The 15,431-nt window shown below is 35.2% G+C and overlaps 2 protein-coding genes across 10 annotated transcripts in view; one reads left to right on the plus strand and one right to left on the minus strand.

Annotated features, from left to right (window-relative positions):
* The window catches only part of LOC132785051 (neuroligin-1), a 76,870-nt gene that overhangs the window by 4,909 nt on the left and 56,530 nt on the right, over nucleotides 1-15,431 (plus strand). For 8 of the 9 annotated variants that reach the window (XM_060791016.1, XM_060791019.1, XM_060791014.1 and 5 more), the window contains exons 3-8: nucleotides 5,611-6,020; nucleotides 6,073-6,290; nucleotides 8,412-8,561; nucleotides 8,623-9,056; nucleotides 9,618-9,968; nucleotides 14,613-15,040. In XM_060791016.1, coding sequence (XP_060646999.1) covers nucleotides 5,773-6,020; nucleotides 6,073-6,290; nucleotides 8,412-8,561; nucleotides 8,623-9,056; nucleotides 9,618-9,968; nucleotides 14,613-15,040 — 1,829 coding nt within the window. In that variant the 5' untranslated portion in view covers nucleotides 5,611-5,772. The remainder of the gene's footprint in view (nucleotides 1-5,610; nucleotides 6,021-6,072; nucleotides 6,291-8,411; nucleotides 8,562-8,622; nucleotides 9,057-9,617; nucleotides 9,969-14,612; nucleotides 15,041-15,431) is intronic. The other variant, XM_060791021.1, reaches the window with a different exon arrangement.
* Nucleotides 209-4,056, minus strand: LOC132785053 (modular serine protease-like). The gene is made up of 4 exons (XM_060791024.1): nucleotides 3,687-4,056; nucleotides 1,429-2,201; nucleotides 769-1,348; nucleotides 209-711 (listed from the first exon to the last, which is right to left on the minus strand). Exons 1-4 carry the CDS (start codon nucleotides 4,037-4,039, stop codon nucleotides 225-227), a joined length of 2,193 nt encoding a protein of 730 aa, XP_060647007.1. The 5' UTR covers nucleotides 4,040-4,056; the 3' UTR covers nucleotides 209-224.

The following is a 15,431-nucleotide window of genomic DNA, read 5'->3' on the forward strand; positions in this document are numbered from 1 at the left end:
TCCGATTTCAATTGTGAATTTAACTTCGACTTGACACGCACTTTTTGTAATCTTTCCAGCATATTGAGCAATCTGCGCATATGTTATACTAAATCTAAGAAATGTTATACTAAATCTAAGAAGTCAAAGTATTATAGGCAACGCAACGAATTTTATTTCATTACCAAAATATTTGTATTTTTTTGATGAAATTTATATAAGTGATGGTTATCAATTTGGATGGATTATTTGGGACATTTATTAGAAATTGCCTTTATAAATTTATTCACAAATGCAACTGTACTCGGATGCACAACGCTATTGATTTTAACGTTACTAGTGCATTCGTTTATATCCATGCTTTGACCTGTACTAATGATCCCGAATAAACACATTTTCTTGCCATTAGGACAATAATCGAAAAAGCCGCAGCCACTATCTCCTTTACAAAGTGTAGTTTTAACATTATATGAGGTTACATCTATGTGAAAGTTACTATTTGCGATATTATCTGCTATGTTTAGTATTCCATCGACATAAACGAAATTTAGCTTTTTATCTGACTTTCTTTTTCCCGAATCCCACGCAAAAACTGAGCCATTGCGATTTGTATAACCTTTCTCCCAATCAAAGTGGATTCCCGGTATGCAAACTATTCTGAATGGCAAAAATGGGTTTGCTTGCAGATGCAAAAGAGCCGAATCGGATGTATACCGTGTCGGATCATATATGCTAAAAAGTAAAAGATTTTACAACAGCTGCGAATATGATTGACAGAATGGAACTTACGGATTAATAAATATCTGCTGAACTATCCAACACTCACTGTGTTTATCAGCCTCGTCTTTATTGGTTTCATTGGCCTTTCGACAATCATTGTGGCTATCAATGACGGATACATTGACTTTTTGGGCTGGCATCACACGAATTCGGTTAGTTCCAAAGTTGTTTTTTTCATCACTAACGCAATGAGCAGCAGTCAATACGAAATTATGTCGTATTAGGACACCACCACAGGAGTATTGGAACTGCTGCGTATTGTTGTTGTCATAAATAGCAACTGACCATGGTGAAAGGTGTGGTTCCGTTTCTGGGGCATTTAGCGCCAGTAACGCTTCCTGATCATTTACTCCACATTTTATAGAGCAATATTCATCTCTATTACCAGAATGATTCCAATTTCCGTTGTTAAGGCACTTCGAGGTAAACTTCGAATTACTTTCTTTGTATTCAGGAAAACAATCATAAGTAACTGTGGTTTCTGGTTCCCAACTGGGTGCCTGGTCGCATTTCGTAGTTGTTCCGTCCCGTTTCTTGCATTTTGGTTCCATCGAGTCCAAGCAATACAATTCACTTGTACTGCACATTTCTAGATAAAAGATAAAAAAACAAATTGATAAATATTAATTTTGTAAGATGGTGTTAAAAATTCTATTAAAAAGTACACACTGCCGCATCTGGGTTTGGGTGGAAGTTCCTTAGAGTTGAGTTTCCATTCTTTGTCTCGACAACGATACATTTTTTCCCGTAGACCTTCCGGGAACAACATTAAGTTCTTCGAACAGTTGAACTTTACATTCGCGTTAGTTAAAGGTGGTTTTATCTTCTCTACGCAATTTTCGCCGTCGTTTGAACAGTTCCAAATGCGCAAATTTTCTGAATAATGATCATAAGTATCTAATCTGCAGCCCCAATCTCCATTTGTGTTTTGGTTCTTATTACGATTGTCCACACACTCTGGTAAATCATTCAACCATTTTCCATTTCCATTTTCATCAATCTTGCACACATTCCACTTTTTGCCCTTGAAGTCTTCCTTAGAATCGTAGCACTCAAATTGAACTACACCGCCTGCATAGACAAAATAATGCGTTTCATTATTTTCCTTCTCAGCATACATTGTTGTGTTGCTCGTAAATTTTATATTATTTCTCTTAGGCTCTTCACATGTAACTGGCTGCTTCCGTTCCCATTTTTCGTTATATTGACAATGAGTTTCCAACTCATCAGAGCCATCGAGGCAATCATATTTGTTGTCGCACAGTTGACTACTATTATAGATGATCTTTCCATTGCCACACTGGAAATAGGGATGCCGAAGTACTTGCATGCACATCTCTATAGATTCATCCCGGCCATTCGGACAATCGAACTTGTCATCACATATTTTATCCGCGGAAATACAATCTTCTTCGGTTGAAGCTTGACATGCCAGCTGAGGTCTATAAATACATTAATTTTAAATTTAACTAGAATTGATTAATTTAATAAAAATTAAATAAATTAAAATTTTCAATTGCATTACCATAGAATTGCCTACTTTATTTGACTTTGAATATTATTACTATTGATTGTGCCTATTTTATTTAAATAAGAATAAATTACTAAAAGGAATAAATGTGAATTTTAAATAATTCCATATTCTACAAATATTCAAAAATACAAAAATATCATAAAGGCTATATTTGGTATCTCGATATAGTTTTACGTTAAAAATATAAAATGGAATACAAAATATACCAGATTGTTAACCAAAGCAAAGAAATGTGGCCTTTCCCAGCATACAAAAGCACAATATTTTAAAAATGTTTTGAAATTTCGATTTATATATAACCAGTCTGTCTCTGAACCCAATACGATACACATAACGTCAAAGAGAATGGAAACAGCCGAAAATAATGATAGAGAAAAATAAAAGTCAACTATCTACAGGAAGTGTTATACGATGTATTGCTCTCGCTCAATTAGCACAAGGGACCGCAAGGGCGAGCCATTAGATTAGGCAGTATGTGATAAAAACAGGCATTCATTCATTCAAAAGTTGAAGAAACGCAACGAAATTAATTGCGATTGTATAGAGCAGACAGAAATAAACAACAAATATTTTTTCGAATTCATTTTAAGATTTGTTTATGATGAGTCAAGATGTGGAATGTCCAGAAATAAAATTACTCATATTTCTTTGATCCTTTTATCTCTTACTCAAGCAAATGTGATTATAATTTTTTTATTGAAAATTGTCAGTCTCAGCATTAGATATGATTATCGTTAACAACTCAATAAGAATTCTCTCTTATTCATGATGAATGATTTTGTAATTTATTTCATTACGGAATACTCTATTTAAAAAAATTATTTTCTCTAAGAGTTTATGGGGACATTGAAAAACAGATTGAAGTAATTACATGTAAATTTCATTTAATCACAAATCAAACACATTTTATGGAAATAATAGAGCTTTTTAAATAACATTTATGTTTTAGTGTAGCTTTTAAGCAAAGTGTTTGTAAAATCGTCAGAGTTTTTAAAAACACTGACAAAATTCACAGATGAAGAGAAATTGATGGAAATTGAATTTTCTTTGTAACACAGATTCTTCCAAACTAAATTGAAATTTATTTATTTTTATTATTCAATGATCAATCATAATTTTTGTGAACCAAAAGTGATGGCTTCATAAATTTCTAAACTACCATATATAGCCGTGATTTAGAGCTGTTTATTTCTCTACATCTTTCGATGACTTAAATTTGTAATATTTATTTTGTTCTTACTTTACTTTTTTACACTTTTGAATATATATTTCTGAAAATCAGTTATGTGCTCATTTTAATTTTAGTAAGTATTATTTTCTTTAGTGTTTAAGAAAAATGGTTTTTGTTTTTGTTATCGCTGCTGAATTGAATTTAAATATAATTATTACGTACTTTTTACAGGTCGAATTTTCAATTCGGAGGTTAAGCTGTATTTCATACTCCTGCTTACAGATCGCAGGCGACTCGTCAGATTTATCGAGACAATCAATTTTTTTATTGCACATTTGAGATTTATCGATAGGCACTCCGTTTGCACAGTAGAAAGTTGAACGACGGGTAGTTATGGGATATTTGCAATTAACATGTAACTCATCCTCGCCAAAAGAACACTCTTTTGTTCCATTACACATTGCACTAAGTCTAAGACACTTTTTATCAAAAGGGCACTCAAAAAAACAGTACCCATTGCATAATAAGATAACAAACGGAATCACCAAATTTACAAGGATTATGCGAATAATCATAATGTCAAAAGTCTTCACTGAGCTCACAATTCAGAATGCCTTACCATTGCTCTCGACAGTCGATTTATACTTCTTATTACAGTGAAAACTTCTTGACGAATACACTTCATAGCAAACTTTTTGCTTATGACATTTTGTTTAGTTTCGTCTCTCGGGGGCGTTCACTTCCCTTAAAAGATCCGAGAGTTACTAAACAGTGCTTGTTCAACCATGAGAGATTTTACTGTGCTCATTTAGAGAGCTCGATAGCCTATGCCCGATAAATAAAGTATATATGTATGTGTTTTGACGCGAGTTTATGTTGAAAAAGTAAGAAAGCTACAGTCGAGTGTACTCGACTGTGAGATACCCGCTACCCAATTTAATTAAAAGCAATATATTTTGCGGTATTATTCTCAAAATATACCGAATATACTGCAAATATACTAAAAATACTAAGAATGTACCAAATGGTATGTTTGGTATATCGATATAGTACACCATTCAAAATATACCATAGACGGCACAATGTGCTAGATTGTCGGACAAAGCAACTCAGACCCCTAGTAAGTAGGCGTTTTTGCCCATACAAAAGTATTTCTTTAATAACTTCCACAATTTTTATCTGATCGCAACCACATTTTCAGGAATCATAACTACTATAGTAATTATTGTATATATATATATATATATATGTATATATAAATTCGCAGCTTTAGCTTTAAAATTGCGCTTGTTATTCGATTTTTTTGATTTGCGGGGGCGGAAGTGGGCGTGGCAAAAATTTGAAATAAACTTGTTCTGCGTGCAAACATAACAAATGCCGTCGAAAATTTATAGCTCTATCTCTTATAGTCTCTGAGACCCAGTGTTTCATACGAACAGGCGGACAGACAGACAGACGCTGATCAAGAATATATACTTTATAGGGTCGGAGATGCCTCCTTCTACCTGTTACATACATTACCTGTCGGCACAAAGTTATAATACCCTTCTACCCTATGGGTAGCGGGTATAAAAACTCACTTTCAAAAATGTTAAGATGATAAGCTACAATTATAAAAAAATATGAATAATACTATTGCAAAGAGCTTTAAGGCGGAAGTTTGGAAGTTTCACATTTTTGCCACGTTCCCAACCCAGTAAATTGAAAAAAAATTGACTAACATGAGTAATTTTGATTCCTAAATTATAGTACATACAATACATACTCAAAATTTGGTTGCGAAATTTTTTATGCAAAAGTTATTTAAGAAATTATTTTGTGTATAAAAAAGCCTAATTACTAACAATCTGGTATACTTTTTACTCTATAGTGTATTTTGAATTTAATACTTTATTGATATACCAAATTTGGTCTTTGGTACATTTTAGTATTAATACGGCATATTAATTTGGTATGTTCTAAGAATAATACCGCACTGTTTAGTTTTTATTCATAATGGTAATCGAGTACAGTCGACTGTAGTTTATTTTAATTAATATTGCAATTCTTTCATTTTAAAATACTCATGAGACTAGTGAGTGCCGGTATAACTGTAGAGCCTTTGAATTTCGAATGCAATGCATTTAATGCAATTTAATATTTTCAGTTAAATACAAAACACCTGGAGGATGGTTGCTCTGCACATGGAAGCCATCACAACATTGGACTATAGATAGTCTATTCAACGAAGTCGTAGATTCAGCAGCAACAGACAATCTTGAAGTATTTGTGCACTCGACGTCAGAAGGAGAGAGAGAACTTGCTGACCATGTGGCGATGTCGCCATCAGCTCAAGCTGCGAGTGCTTCTATGGGCCTGCCTATTGGGCTGGCTTGGCATTGCGAATGCATCGACAAAAGACTTATATTCAGGTGCTCGGCTGGGGCATCGTATTGTGCAAACGCGATATGGACGCTTACATGGTCTCATTTTGCCATTGGATAACTTTCGATTTTTGCGTTCGGTGGAAGTGTTCCTCGGTGTGCCCTATGCAACGCCGCCAACCAAGCAAAATCGGTGGGTACTCTTTCGACTTGGTTCTTTTTCATTTATTAACCTCTTCATATAGTTTTAGCCCAACACGCGCACCAGCGCCTTGGGAAGGGATACGCATCTCGGACACCTACAGTCCTGTTTGTCCGCAGCGTTTACCCAATATACAAAACGAGACAGCCGCCTTGGAGAAGATGCCAAAAGGCCGCTTAGAATACTTGAAAAGATTATTACCATTTCTTGAGAATCAATCGGAGGATTGTTTGTATCTAAACATATTTTCACCAGTCAATGGTAAGCAAGAGACTGAAGCTATTTGAAAAGAATCACGCATTCATAATTCATTTATTCATAATTCATTTATTTGTTTTTTTAATATTCATAGCACTAAGTTATACGAAATATTTATTTAATGAAAATCTTTCTGATTTAGTTATGTTGATATAATTAAGGAATGCAGATTCTTAACATTTTTTTTAGTCCAGAAGGTATAGGGGTAAATGAGAGAAAATGAAAAACAAAATGGCAGTGATATGGTCACCGAATTGAGACGTGTGATAGCACTAGTGCTGTAAATTTGCGAGGGAAAATCAAGATATTAGAATATCTAGAGAATGGCGTAGGGATTTTTAAAAACATTGATTTTTATCGTTGAGTTCGTGTGTATTCGCGAACTAAGTATATGGTCAAATTTCCAACAAAAATATTATGATATGCCATTACATCACATGTTGCGCTGAAATGAGTATACAAAAAATGTATTCGTGCCCAATTTTGTTTTCCAGTGTTCTATGTTATAATAGTTAAACTATTTTCTACGCAAACAAAAATCGATTTCTTGAAAATTCTACAGTGGTGTTACCTCTTAACTTAAATTAACATAAAATTGCGAAATTTAATGTTGTTCAGAATTTTTAAGGCACACAGACAAAAAGGATTTCGGTGTATATCATGTGACGCATAATCCCAATATTTTATGCTTAAAACGAAGCGATTTTATATACACTCACATTTAGGTACACTTATCTTAAGCCTCTGAACGTATACGATAGATTCAGAGGAAATGGAAATAGCGGAACAGAATGAAAGAGAATAATAAAAGTCAACAATCCAAACTAAATTTATATACTATGTACAGAGTTCTGAAAGAGAGTGCGCAAATGATGATTTGGCACTTTATGATAAAGATTCATTTTAAACATATTTTGCGACAGTTGTCGAACATAATTCTCGTGAGAGAGAATTGTACTTAATAAGTTAATTTATCGTGATCGATTTAACAACATTACTGCTTCGAAACACTTGCTTACTACATGCTGAATTATTTAAATGCAAATGTTTTCTAATTATCTCAACGCACTACATAGAAGGGATTAAAAGCTTAATGCCAAAAGTAAATACATATATGTATGTATTTAACAGTCAGACAGCATAAATATATATTAAATGAATTCCTTAAAAAATGCGAATATATATAGCGAATATATATAGCGAATATATATAGCGAATATATGTTGTTGAAGTTGAGAAAGCCCGATTGCTCTATGCTCTCATATTATAAATAATGTAATTAAATATATCCAAAAATTTCGATGCACAAAACAAAACAATTATTTGTCTCCTTATCATAATATAAAACAAGTAAGAAAGCTACAGTCGAGTGTACTCGACTGTGAGATACCCGCTACCCATTTTGAATAAAATAAATATAATTTGCTGTATTTTCTCAAAATATACCGAATATACTGCAAAAATACTAAAAATATACCAAATGGTATATTTGGTATATCGACATAGTACCGCATTCAAAATATACCATAGACGGCACAATATACCAGATTGTCAGCCAAAGCAACTAAGACCCCTAGTAAGTAGGCGTTTTTGCCCATACAAAAATATTTCTTTTATAACTTCGACAATTTTTATCTGATCGCAACCAAATTTTCAGAAATCATAACTACTATAGTAGTTATTATATATACCAAAATTCGGAACTCTAGCTTTAAAATTACGCTTGTTTTTCGATTTTTTTGTTTTGCGGGGGCGGAAGTGGGCGTGGCAAAAATTTGAAACAAACTTGATCTGCGTGCAAACATAACAAATGTTGTCGAAAAAAAACTATAGCTCTATCTCTTATAGTCTCTGAGATCTAGGTGTTCATACGGACGGACGGACAGACACACAGACGGACAGACGGACAGACGGACAGACGGACATGGCTATATCGTCTCGGCTGTTGACGCTGATCAAGAATATATATACTTTATAGGGTCGGAGATGCCTCCTTCTACCTGTTACATACATTTCCTGCCGGCACAAAGTTATAATACCCTTCTACCCTATGGGTAGCGGGTATAATAATATACATTTCGATACCCTTTAAAAATATAATATTTTATTTTGATTTATTCACAGCAGGCGCTAATGAGAAGAAATTACCCGTCATTGTCTTCATACACGGAGAATCTTTTGAGTGGAGCAGCGGCAATCCATACGATGGCTCTGTGCTTGCCAGCTATGGGGAAGTGGTTGTAGTTACGCTTAATTATCGTCTAGGCATTTTAGGTAAGATATTGTTAAATGTCCTCGATATATATTCAATAATGATATGCTATGATTTTATCAGGATTTCTTAATGCGAATCCCAGTCCACATGTCCACGCACGTGTGGCTAATTATGGTCTGATGGATCAGATGGCAGCACTGCATTGGATACAGCAGAACATTCAAAAGTTTGGTGGCGATCCAAATGTTGTGACCCTGGCGGGACATGGAACAGGCGCTGCCTGTATAAATTATCTGATGACATCACCCACAATGGTGCGCGGTCTCTTTCATCGAGCCATTCTAATGTCCGGATCGGCCTATTCCTCATGGGCTCTGGTCGATGATCCAGTCCTGTTCGCCATTAAACTGGCCAAAGAGGTTAACTGTACCATACCCGAAGATTTGAACAGGCATCACGAGCAGATCGTAGATTGCCTTAGAGAGGTGCCACTGGAAGATCTCTATGGAGCTGATATTCAAGCACCAAATTTTCTTACATCATTCGGACCATCGGTGAGCAACATAAAAATATAAAATTGTTGAATTTCTCTGCTTAAATCGATAAAAAGCTTCAATGGCAGCAAAGGAAATTGAGCAAAGTTCAAGAATATGTTAAAAATAGACGCAAGTGCTTACAAGAGAATAGACTAGAGATATTTTCGATTATTCTTATTCTTATCTATATCCCGTATTTGCGGTTTTTCATTTAGGCATCATCTTTCATTACGAGTTCATTCATGACTTACAATGGTCAAAGGTTCGAGTGTAATTTCGGCTTGTTTCTCATTTAGTTTCGACTATCTTGCTTTTGTGCTTAAGCTTTACTGTTTTTCACGCCGATTTTCATTTGTCCATCTTTTTGGTTCATCTTTTTGCCATACGCTTCAGCGGGCTTTATTTCTTACTTCAGTTGCTTTTGTGCTGTCCTTTAAATGTGGTACTTCAAGTTACTTCATTCTTATTTTTTTTTCTTTAGCATAACAATTGAACGCTTTATATCGAAGTTCTTTTGGTCTCACTCTTACTTTATCTTTATTTTTCCCCTTTTGCTTCTGGCTCTCAATTTCAATTTAGGTTGATGGCGTTGTCATACGACCCGGACATTCCAATCTCGATATCGATGATTTAATGACGCGCAACTCAAAGCGTTCATCAGATGGCTCCCAGTCAGCCGGTGGCAATGGCGGTGGCTCTGGTTCTGGGTCAGCGTTCAGTAGCAGCTCTGGCTACTTTGGAGGTTCGGCATCAACGGCAAACATGGGCGGACACTACGATGTACTCTTTGGCGTTGTCACTGGTGAATCGATTTGGCGATTCAGCGCTCACGATATACAAAATGGATTCGAGGGCGAAAGACGGGATAAAATTATACGCACTTATGTGCGCAACGCTTACAATTACCACCTCAATGAGATATTCTATACGGTGAGTACGAGTACCTACTGTAAGGCGAGGCTATAAATAAGCCAACTAACTGGCTCTAACAAAATGTACCAGACCGGAACTGGCTCGAGACTCTTTGTGGGGGCTCCGTGGCCTACAGTCTGCCACATAAATCTGTTAATCTGATTGCACTTTCTCTTGTTTTGTGATTCATCTGAGGATTTCAAAGAGCTTTGGCCAGACCGTGAAAGACATTTTTTTTAAGGCGCCAGTTACTGTCAAGCCTTAATGATTCTCTTATCTTGAGTCTACTTTTTCATGTTATACAAACACAAAGATTATTTAAAAGATTTCATTTTCCTTGGTTATGTTCATACCCAGCACGAAAGATCTATGGGTAGGAATAACGAAAACGCCACGTAAAGGTTGTTGTTCATTTGAAATTTTATTTACAAATTCATTCGAATTTTAGGTCGGTATTTATCCTATATCCTTAGAAAATTATATTCATAATCTATGGTTTCAAAGATCAAAGATATCATTACACCACAGCTCCGGAATATGCTTTCTATACATACTATAATGTTCGCACATAATTTGAGTAGCCTACCTTGAAAATGAAATGAATAACTAAAAAAAAGTTGACGAGTGAAAGGCAGCATCATTTTGAATAAATGACTGGCTGAAAAAGTCAATTAAAACGGTGGCACGTTAGTTACAAGTGTAGCCGTTATTATAAGTACCCAAGTGAGCACGGTGCGTATAAGTAACATTTACAACTACAAAGTAGCTGACATATTAGCACTGAATTTCGTGTTATGCATGTGCTTACACCCTCAGCAATGTTTTATTCTTTGTATACCCGCTACTTATAGGGTAGAAGGGTATTATATTTTGGATTTGGTACTATATCGATATACCAAATATCTTATTTGAATGTATTTTTGTAGTATTTTCGGTATATTTTGAAAATAATACCGCAATAGTTTACTTTTATTCAAAATGGGTAGAGGGTATCTCACAGTCGAGCACACACACGCATTCAAAATATTCCATAGACGGCACAATATACCAGATTGTCGGATTGTCGCAGCTCTAGCTTTAAAATTACGCTTGCTATTCGATTTTTTTGATTTGAAGTAGACGTGGCAAAAATTTGAAACAAACTTGATCTGCGTGCAAACATAACAAATGCTGTCGAAAAAACAATTATAGCTCTATCTCTTATAGTCTCTGAGATCCAGTGTTTCATACGGACAGACGGACAGACACACAGACGGACAGACGGACATGGCTAGATCGTCTTAGCTATTGATGCTGATCAAGAATATATATATTTTATAGGGTCGGAGATGCCTCCTTCTATCTGTTACATACATTTCCTGCCGGCACCAAGCTATAATACCCTTCTACCCTATGGGTAGCGGGTAAAATTACTCAATTTCTGCTTGAAATATATGTAAATCCAAAATACATATATATTCTGATAAGTTAATTTTGTATTTCATATATTTCGTTTGAGTTTTCTAAACATATAAATAAAATGTACCAAGGCTTTGAAAGGTTTGCAATTAACTGATTATATATTTTTTTTATTTTTTAAAGCGATAATTATACTGAGCTACTTTATCAATTTGTATTAAAGTAATAAAAATAATTTATTGGGTAATATTGTTGTTCATATCAAATTTATAATCAACACAACCAATAAAGTGCACTTTGGAGAATTCAATTATTTCAGCAACAATCTCAAACAAAATTTTGGGATATCAAAGTTATGCAGAAACAGAAAGTTGATAATCACCATATGCTACCATGTCGCTGTGGAAAGCACATACCTGAAAAAAACACTTTAGAGGCGCTGTTCGGAAAATGGTTGTGGTCTCTTGTATATAGTGTACTATGTGTGTGGGCAAACCATTAACTCAGCTGGCAAACAATTAAATTTGCAATTCTTTAATTTTTTCGCTTTTATACCCGCTACGGTATAATAACTTTGTGGCTGCAGGAAATGTATGTAACAGGTAGAAGGAGCCATTTTCGATACTATAAAGTATCTTGATCAGCGTCAAATGCCAATACCATCCAATACTTTTTAACAAAAATCAAATCACAATCATAATTTTGAAGCTAGAATTGGTAGTTTTGGTATATACAATAATAACTATAGTCTTTCTGATTCGTGATCAAGTTTATTTCAAATTTTTGCGACTACCACTTCCGTCTCCCCAAATAAAATGGAATAACAAGCGTAATTTTAAAGCTGGAGCTGCGAATTTTGGTGTATACAATAATTTTTAGGATTAGTATTTATGATTCTTGAATTTGGTTGCGATCAGATACAAATTGTGGAAGTTATTAAAGAAATACTTTTGTATGGGCAAAAACGCCTACTTACTAGGGGTCTTAGTTGCTTTGGCCGACAATCTGGTATATTGTGCCGTCTATGGTATATTTTGAATGTGGTACCATATCGATATACCAAATATACCATTTGGTATATTTTCAGTATTTTTGTAGTATTTTCGGTGTATATATGTATATGGCTAGCGGGTATCTCAGAGTCGAGCACTCTCGACTGTAGCTTACTTACTTATTTTATTTTGTATTTTGTAATGCGCAAGCGAGCGAAATGGAAGGCAGTTAACACGCCATTGCAGCCAAATCATTAACACGCTTTATTTGGCAAATGTGTTTTTGTATGTATCCCCACACACAAATACTCACATACACATGCATTGGCAAGGACATGAAGCCAGTCCACACATACAAAAATATATGTGAATTGAGTGTATCTGCATGGGCATGTAGATGTGTAACGGACACCCAACAACACACACACACACACCTACTTAAAAACGCACAGGCTACACTTAACCCAAATCACAGCAGAAGCAACAGCAGAAGCAGCAGAGTCAACAGTCAGCCTCATCCTAAGACACATCGTCATCGCCAGTCGACGCTGTCACCATTTGCCATATTAAAACCAAGTACATTCGTGTGTATGCACGAGTGTGTGTGTGTGTATGTGAGCGTTTTAAGTGCACACAGACACAGAAGCAGCCGTAAATTGCCAACGCATATATCACGATTATAGCGCATACATTCATTCGTATTTATTTTACTTCATTATACTCGCACTGGCACTCGCACTCATTCACCTACTTGGGGGAAAAGGAGACTGCTTGCAATTCTGACATGGGGTTTCGTTCCTACAATGCATTCAGTAATTCCACATATATAGTCTCGTTTTGCATCGAGCCGTAAACTCAAGAAATGTATCTCTACTAATGAATTACAATTCACTTAATGAATTAACTCCAATGTTGCTAAACTATTTTCCCAATTAAATAAATAACATTAATAAAGAATATACTGAACAAACAATATTAAAGGTACTAAAAAAGAACGTATGAATAAATAATATTATTAGTTTATAATACTTGCTTATTTAGATTATCAACTAAATTTCGGAATATCTTTCAAGTACAACACGTCTTATAAACTGAACAACAATATTGCAACTGTCTTTTATCGAATTTACCAAGCAATTAATATAAATGGAAAAAATTCAAAACAAAAACCCTTAAAATAAACATTGCTTTTAAATTCCCGTATCTTATATGGCATATATTGCGCCATATTTCGTTCACTAGAATTGAGTGGAGTAGTGCACCCTTTTTGGTTTTAAATTATGCATGACATCGATTTTACAGATGCATTTTGTGGTTCACTTAAAAACCCACAGATGGTGGCAAAAATAATAATAACCACAGCAAACAGCACAAGCAAAAATCCGCTTGTAATCCCACATGGATTTGACTTGGCATACACATGTGTTCATACATACATGCATATGCATATAGTAGTACACGTGTACCATACCATATACTCACAAACACAAACATGTATTCAAATGTCCTGTAAGCCATTCCAGTTTCCAGATTCTACATGGTAGTATGTGCATATTAGTTTGGGCTTTGGGCTCAAGCAGACAGTTACAACTGCAATAAGGTATTCTTCTGTTTCAGAATGACAAATTACACTTGCCAATACTTGTCCATTTTATTTGTAAGGGATTATGTTATTAATCATATTTTGTGCATTTATAATTTATTAATTTTTTATGTATACAACATCTTAATAGTTTCATTTTAATTGTTTAAGAAACAGCGTTATAATTTTTTAATTTTTTCACAGCACATGTTTTTTTTTACACGCAGATGAAGAAAAAAATCAAATAATAAGTGTAATTTTATTTTATGAAGTTATTTAAGATAAATTTTTGTATGATAAAAAGCAACTAATGAAATCAAGTTTTTTAATTTTGTTTACTCTACTTTATTTTTACTCTAAGTTATATTTTGAATATCAATATCAATTATAGCCATCAGTATATTTTTAGTATTTGTGCGGTGTATTTATTTAATATAATTTTAGAATATGGTATTATTGAAAATCGTCAGTAACTTTATACTTGATGAATTTAGTAGTTTGAATTGTTCAACATTACTATATTGTTGAAAATGCCTAATCTACCATATGCGCAAATAAAATAAATGGTTCCGAATAATTGATGGGTGAAATTCTGTAGCCTTGAATTCGACATTAATTGAAAAATATCGATTCGAAAGACATGAATCACAGCACTGATAAATTTCATCCTTCCATTGCATGTACCCCCAGATTGTGAACGAGTACACGGATTGGGACCGCACATCACAGCATCCGATAAACACACGTGACACGGCGGTGGCAGCGCTATCCGATGCTCAATTCGTGGCGCCCATAGTACGCGCCGGAGACATATTGGCTGCCCAATCGCCGCCACCCGTCAGCTCATCGACTCCCAGCGGAGCTGGCAACGTAGCCGCCTCCACATTGGCTGCCTCAACACAGCCATCGGGTCGCTGTTATTTCTATGTGTTCGACTATCAGACCAAGGATGGCGACTACCCGCAACGCATGGGGACTGTGCACGGTGAGGATTTGCCTTACATATTCGGAGCACCGCTTGTGGATGGTTTCAGTCATTTTCCGCAAAACTATACAAAGTCCGAGACGGCGCTATCTGAGGCAGTGATGATCTACTGGACGAATTTCGCGCGCACCGGGTGAGTTAAGTAGTTGCAGTTAGTTACCCATCATCATCATCATCATTATCATCATCATTATGATAATGGCCGTTAAGCCACTTACACTAATTTGTCAGGCAAGCGACGTTTCTTCCGCTATTCTAAACACTTCTTTTCTTTCGTGTGCAACACTTAGCGCTGATTGTCCGTAAAGCAAAACTGGGTTTTTTGTCTGCTGGCTGCACTTTCAGCAACAGTCTAACAACACCTGCCGCTGCTGCTGTTCACCTGGCCAACTTACCCAACTAAACAACTACACAACTACCCCACTGCCCGAGTGCCATAAAACAAACTATGTAAAGCCCTTGCATTTTAAGCATTTTCTATTTGTGCACGCAGCTTTTAGAAAGAAAACAACAAAAATGTACAC

The sequence above is a fragment of the Drosophila nasuta genome, chromosome 2R, assembly GCF_023558535.2.
Source record: "Drosophila nasuta strain 15112-1781.00 chromosome 2R, ASM2355853v1, whole genome shotgun sequence".
In the NCBI taxonomy this organism is placed as follows: domain Eukaryota; kingdom Metazoa; phylum Arthropoda; class Insecta; order Diptera; family Drosophilidae; genus Drosophila; species Drosophila nasuta.